Source organism: Macrobrachium rosenbergii, chromosome 12 (genome assembly GCF_040412425.1).
Source record: "Macrobrachium rosenbergii isolate ZJJX-2024 chromosome 12, ASM4041242v1, whole genome shotgun sequence".
In the NCBI taxonomy this organism is placed as follows: domain Eukaryota; kingdom Metazoa; phylum Arthropoda; class Malacostraca; order Decapoda; family Palaemonidae; genus Macrobrachium; species Macrobrachium rosenbergii.
This window is the reverse complement of record NC_089752.1, coordinates 65,403,548-65,410,506: the sequence shown is the minus strand read 5'-3', so window position 1 is coordinate 65,410,506 and position 6,959 is coordinate 65,403,548. Positions and strand designations below refer to the sequence as shown.

The 6,959-nt window shown below is 37.5% G+C and overlaps 1 protein-coding gene across 1 annotated transcript; it reads left to right on the top strand.

Moving 5' to 3' along the window:
* Nucleotides 1-355: 355 nt before the first annotated feature.
* LOC136844044 (general transcription factor II-I repeat domain-containing protein 2A-like) lies at nt 356-1,426 on the top strand. The gene has a single exon (XM_067113059.1). It carries the CDS (start codon nt 356-358, stop codon nt 1,424-1,426), a length of 1,071 nt encoding a protein of 356 aa, XP_066969160.1.
* Nucleotides 1,427-6,959: the final 5,533 nt, after the last annotated feature.

Sequence of the window (6,959 nt, the reverse complement as noted above, 5' to 3'; positions counted from 1 at the left end):
TGGTGCGTCGTATAGTATCTTTTATAGAGAACAAATTTGTAGAAATCTTAATTTTATGACACGTTACCCTCTTGAAAATTTTTTGATTTGACGCACCGTTTGCACATAAAAATTATTTTAATTTTTTAGACGTGGCTAGCGGTCGTCATGCCTTCGAGTGAAGGCCATCTTGTTAAAACTAAATTAACATTATTGGATTAATTATTATATTAATTAATTATATTAATGGATTTTAAAATTTTCTTTGTTGTTGAAATAAATACATTTTCAGTAAACTACGGCTCAGTATACCTATTAATGGTTAATTTCTTTTTCAGAGAACTATAATCTTAAATATTGAAAATTTTATATTCATATGGCCATGGAATCTATTACTAAAAAAAGGAAGATAGCAGAAGAAAAGAGGAAATTTAATATCCAATGGACGGAAAAATATTTTGTGTCCGAGTTATTTGGCAATATAATATGTCTTATATGTAATGATATGATTAGCGTATGCAAGGAATACAATATCAAACGTCATTATGCTTCGAAACATGAGTCAGAATATCAGACGCTTAATGAAGAAAGAAGAAAAACGAAAATTGAAGAATTAACAAAGGCAATTAGGTCACAACAAGCTAGTCTTCAAAAACATGTTGTTAAAACTGGAACATGTACAAAAGTTAGTTACCTTATAGCTGAGAAATTAGCTAAGAAAGGAAAACCACTTGTTGATGGAGAATTAATAAAAGAATGCATTGTTATTGCTTTTAATGAGTACTGTCCAGACAAGGTGAATTTAGTAAAGGAAACATGTCTATCACATCAGACAATTGGTAGAAGAATTGATGACTTGGGTGATAATATTGAAGGCACACCGAAGGACAAATTATCTGCATGCGTTCTTTACAGTTTAGCGTTGGATGAAAGTACTGACCAAAGTGATACTGCACAATTAGTTATTTTCATTAGAGGAATTTATATAAATTTCAATATTATTGAAGAAATGTTGGACTTGTGTCACATAAAGGGCACAACAACAGGCAAGGACATATATGAGTTTGTTAATTTGTCATTAGATAAACTCAATATTGATAGGAAAAACATTTATTCAATTACAACTGATGGTGCTCCTGCCCTGACTGGTAAACATAATGGTTTTATTACTTTATTCAAAGAGTCTGTTGATCATGAGATTCTCAGTTACCATTGCTTGATACATCAACAACAATTATGTGCTCAAAAGCTAAATATGAAACATTTGATGACTGATCTTGTCAAGGCTGTTAACTTCATCAGATCACGGGGTTTAAATCATCGCGAATTTAAAGCATTCTTGGACGAAGTTGGCAGTGAATATGAAGACGTAGTATATTTCTCAAAAGTTAGATGGCTCAGTAAAGCAGCAACCTTAAAAGATTTCAGTTATTGTTGCCTGAAATAAAAGTGTTCTTGGAAGAAAAGAAGCAAAATGTGGATTTTTAGAAAATGAAGAATGGTTGAATGATTTATCTTTCTTTGCAGACATCACCGAAGTATTAGCTGAACTTAATTTGCATTTACAAGGAAAGGACCAGTTATGTTCCTCAATGTTTGAGCGGATAACTAGTTTCACAAAGAAATTGGAACTTTTATAGCACAGCTAAAAGCTGGTAAAATTGTACACTTTCGTAGTCTATCTGAAAAAGAGAAAAAGTTTTCTGTAAACTATGAAAAATATACTAAATTATGTGAAGATTTGCTTGGAGAGTTTACAGTTAGATTTTCTGACTTTAGAAAGATTGAAATTGAGTTAAAATTGTTTAATGATCCATTTTCATTTGAATATGATAAAGCACCAGTGGAGTACCAACTTGAACTGATTGAGCTGCAAAGTCGGGAAGGTTTAAAAATTTTTCCATAGGGAGAACACACTTCCTTTATTTTATAAGAAATTGCATTCTCTCAAAAATGAATTCAATCAAATTCTAAATTTATCCAGAAAATTATTATGCATGTGGGGAAGTACATACTCTTATGAGCATTTTTTCAAGCATGAAAAACATTAAAACTGCAGAAAGAAATAGGTTGACTGACAGACATTTAGCAAACATTCTTAGAATTAAGAATGCATCCTTCGATGCAAATATTGAAAACATTATGGCTGGAAGACAAAGTCAAAAGTCTCATTGAATTAATATTGGTTAATAAAATTAAATGGTTTTTTTTATGTATAGCTACATATAAACATTGCAATATTTACAATGTTGTAATAATGTAAATAAACTGTATTCACATGGTTTTGTTTTATATTGTAATTTTTCCATTAAACTGTATTAAGATATTCTGGTAGTTTTGCGGCCCAGTTAAATATTTAAGTTTGCAATGCGACCCATTAAATTAAAAGGTTGGACATCCCTGGGGCGTAGGTTTCTCCCGTCATCCTAGCCAGTTAGTAGCCGAAAGGGTGTGAAGGGCCTTTTTTTAAGGGGGGACCTGTCAAGAATATACATCCCTCCCTCCTGTAAATTTCAGTATATTATTTAATTTTGAATTAATCTGCTATTCATTTGACTATCGGGTCGGGGAAATTGGCGGGCGTCGGACAGAGACAAGCCTATTTGAACCAGATAATAGTCGTTAGCACCCGGGAGGAGATAGGCCTCCTTACCCCATTCCCCCACCCCCCCAAAATCGTACGATCCAGAGAACAATGAAAACCCCTTTTCCACCCCCATCACGCGATGGGGAGGCATGTAGGTATCGGGAGGTCAAAAAGGCCATTTAGCGCTAGGGACCAGGTAGGATTTTAATCTGTAGGCACCTAATGATAAGTGTGCTTTTCCTCTGCCCTCTTTGCTGGTTCTTTTGACATACTTGCAGGTACGGGTGGCCCAAAAGCTCGACGCTCAAGACGCCATGTTTTGGAAGCAAGCAGACGCTCCTGTGACCTCATCTGTAGCGCAAGTGCTGCAATTTTTCCCGCTCTGCTGCTTGAACTGACTTCGACGGACAACTGGGACAGTTGTTAGGCGCCAACAATAGTCATAAAAGGTTTGTACGTTGCAAGTAGTCAATAACCAGCCCTTTCCCCCTTTTACTTAAACTCCTTAAAATTCCATTTCTTTAAACTTTAACTCCTTCCTCCAGAAAGCAATCCTCCTTTGTTCGAGTCCTGCCTGCATCCCATATCTCGCCATTTATGTGCCTTGAATTCAAGTAAAGATCCCATGATATCCATCAATTATCCCTCCCCCAGTGCAATTTAAGGGCTATTTAGGGTAAGCAATATCAGTGTTAATTTTCTCTTTGTGTGAGTGCGATCACGTGTTCATTGTTAGAGCCTACGCTGCTACGATTCCCAGATTGTGCCTACGTGTTTTCATTATAATTATCTGCTGGGCTACGTAGTGGTTAACAATTAATTGTAGAGTATCCCCATTTATAAGGGGGGGATTCCATTTCCTTCAGTGTGTACCGTCATTCCTAACCTCGAACGTCTATTTCAGGAGAGGCGCGGACCGATCGCAATCCATGCTTCAGTATCTCGTCTGCCACCCCAAAATCCTGAAAATTCCTGGTCGCAGTCATTACCAAATTCCGTTGTGGCCCGAAAATGTTCATATGAATTATTCTCCCATCCTGGAGTTCCATCATTTGCATTATCTGAGACTATTTCGTATAAACAGGGCAAGACTAAATGTTATCATTATCACTGGACTGATTGTATTGCACATTGGCCTCATTTTTAATCAACTTGCTTATTGCCAAATCATTGCATTAGTATTCCATGTGTCCTATTAATGAGTTTGCCCCTTAGTTATCATGTTGTTTGTTGTCTCATTGTTTACTTGCTAAGTCTCTGTAAATAAACCCCTGTAAATTTGTAAAAGTAAATCTAGTTCCCAAATGGCGACCTTCCTCATTCAATTGTAAATCCAGGAAAATCTAAGGTAAGTTTTCAAATAACTTTTCCTTTTGCTCATAAGCTGGGCTTTCTTGGTTTCGTGGCAGCTTCCATAATAACGTTGTTTCAATTTCTCACCAGCCAAGACCGTCCATCTTATGAATATATATATATATATATATATATATATATATATATATATATATATATATATATATATATATATATATATATATATATATATATATATATATCATAAAAAATCATAATCAATCAAGAGGTTGAAAACATAAACCAAGCTAAGAATGATGACATTGTTCTTTTAAGATCAAAGCTGGCCTTGTGCTAGAACAGGATCTTGCCCAAAACCAAATTGTAAATATGGTACGAGGTCTTTCGTGGGTCAGCTGAGTATGCCCAACCAACACGTTTTGAAAGAATCTGAGGTTGCTGCTTGGTTGAAATTATGCTGGCTTATGCCAACACAGGTCAATACCCAAAGGCATCCAGTGATTGTAGTAAGGTGTAATATGGAGTAAAACGCTTGGTGTTGGGTGTCTGGACTTTGATCATCAAACATACGTATCTCAGACAGTTTCAACACCAGCAAGGAAACTCAGAGGAACTCTGTAAGTTGTGCATCTATTTTCTGGGTGGGGTAAGGACGTCGTCATTAAGGGAGCTCCTACACTGTTTTGTATATGAAAGATAATCTTTATTCAGTTTGATTCAATGAGTGGCGCAGTGTAATAAGGTGCCAAGCGCCGTTTTTTAAAAAATGATAAAAACGCATTTAAAGTTTGCCAACTATGAAAACGCTTATAAAAGAAAAACCAGCCAAACGATTTCTATGAATCATACCTCATTTTAAAGGAAATTTATTCGCCTATTACATATGCAAAAATCATTATAGTATGTTTTGTCATTTAGCGGCCACAACCACAAAAGTGAGGTAATGTAAGATTGTAAAGTGTTAATGAACACAATGAAAATGTTTTCATACGGCAATTAAAGCATGTTTTTGTGAAAACAACCTAAAATATTTATCCTAATAATGCTCTAAAATTATTATTATAACATATCTGAGTAAAATTTCCATGAAAATATTATAAAACAAAAACAATTACCGTACCAAAAAACAGACTACATTACAGACCTCCACTGGTTGCCGCTTGCCTCCTTTTTATGACGAGTCTTATGATGTAGCAGTGAGAACTCGCTAAGGGCGAAATTTCCCTTTGTTTTGCATGGATTTTCGAACCTTTTGCCAGTAACATAAGGGGACAAAAGTGTGTGTACAGGATAGTGCTGTACTTTAGCTGCTCGCTCACAATAAAAAAAACCAGTTCGGCCGCGGTGGCGCTTGCCACCTTGTTACGCCGCGCCCCTCCAATGTAATGAAATAATATCTCTGCCCTTGTTGCTTTTGGAACATTCTTCAAACAGCACACCATAAATCGCAGGTCACCCTCATAGCGGGAAATCACTGTGTTCTCATTAGCTGTGACTGGTCGTTGTTCAGGTTTACTAAATACGTGAAAACTAATGAGGACCAAAACACAACAATGGACTGACCCCTTTCCATTACACGACAAGCCTTTTCTACATGCAATCAACGTCACTGCACAACACCTGTATATGCCATTTAAAAACACTTGTCACTTAAGGCTCAGTCACACATTTGCAATTCAAGGATGCACATGTCATAATGGCTGGTTTTGGCGATCATTGCCATCATTCATGTGCCTGGGGCCACCAGAAAAAATCGTCAGTTGATTACGACACCCTGGCGTAATATGCCGTTAACCATAGTGACAACATTGCACAGTTTGGGATGAACTTACATATATCCATAAGCATATGTGCATTACGCCGACAATTAGGCCACGCACACATTTGCCGGTTGTGACAGGATGGCATAGTACATAAACGCATGCTGAACTATAGCGATTTAATTGCGCTGTAGTTACGTCACACAGTGACATGCGCTACAGCACGGTAACTGTGTCGTGTACATGGATTTCACTATAAAAATTCCAGGTGGCTTTGTCACCGACCATTCTCATTCCAGTTGCAGAGAGAGAAAGATCTACTTGTTCCAACCACGTTGCCACTCCCATCATGTGATTTTTTTTGGAAGGACATGGAGAACATGGATTTGCTAGACCCCATACCTGACAACCAACATGACCCTGAATTAGTAAAAGGCATTTTCGATTATCACAATGCCACGTTGCAGTTAAGAATCCTAAGGTGCATGGAGGAACAACAACACAAGTTTAAGAAGAGGCATAGAAAACCAAGACGTGTTTGGCAGCTGCCTTTTACGCTTGGTGATGTGCGTGAGGCAGAGTCGCCACATCGCAACCCACACGGCGCATTGAGTTCAGCACCACATAACCATGAGTTCTTCGTTGGGCGAGCGGGTTCCGTTCTCAGTTACCACTCTGTTGGCCGCGAGTTCGAATCCCCGACCGGCCAATGAAGAATAAGAGGAATTTATTTCTGGTGATAGAAATTCATTCCTCGCTATAATGTGGTTCGGATTCCACAATAAGCTGTAGGTCCCGTTGCTAGGTAACCAGTTGGTTCCTAGCCACGTAAAATAAATCTAATCCTTCAGGCCAGCCCTAGGAGAGCTGTTAATCAGCTCATTGGTCTGGTTAAACTAAGATATACTTAACCACATAACCATGGTGATTCAAGGCACACTATGTAATGGATAGCTCATGTTGCAATTGCGAGTTACAATTTGCGCAATTTAATTACGACAAATGGTGACGCCATTGTATCAGTGCTGCATAGCGTATGACATGACGACAAATAACGGTTGGTGGCTGGACCGCATGTTTTAAAGAGTTTAACCATCCACCATCACTTGACGAAGCAGTAATGATTCATGGCGATTGTTGCCGATGTGATTGTAATTACAGTATAATGACGTCGTAATTAGCAAAATTTCGGAAGTCACTCATTGTGCATCTTTGAATCGCAAATGTATGACTGAGTCATTATCGCCTGTCCATATTCACCAGTCATCAGGATTACAGAAGCTTGTTAATCAAAACACATGATTTTGTTGTTTTAATAG

Coding starts and splice junctions, on each gene's coding strand:
- LOC136844044 (XM_067113059.1), top strand. CDS start 356: ATGGCCATGGAATCTATTACTAAAAAAAGGAAGATAGCAGAAGAAAAG.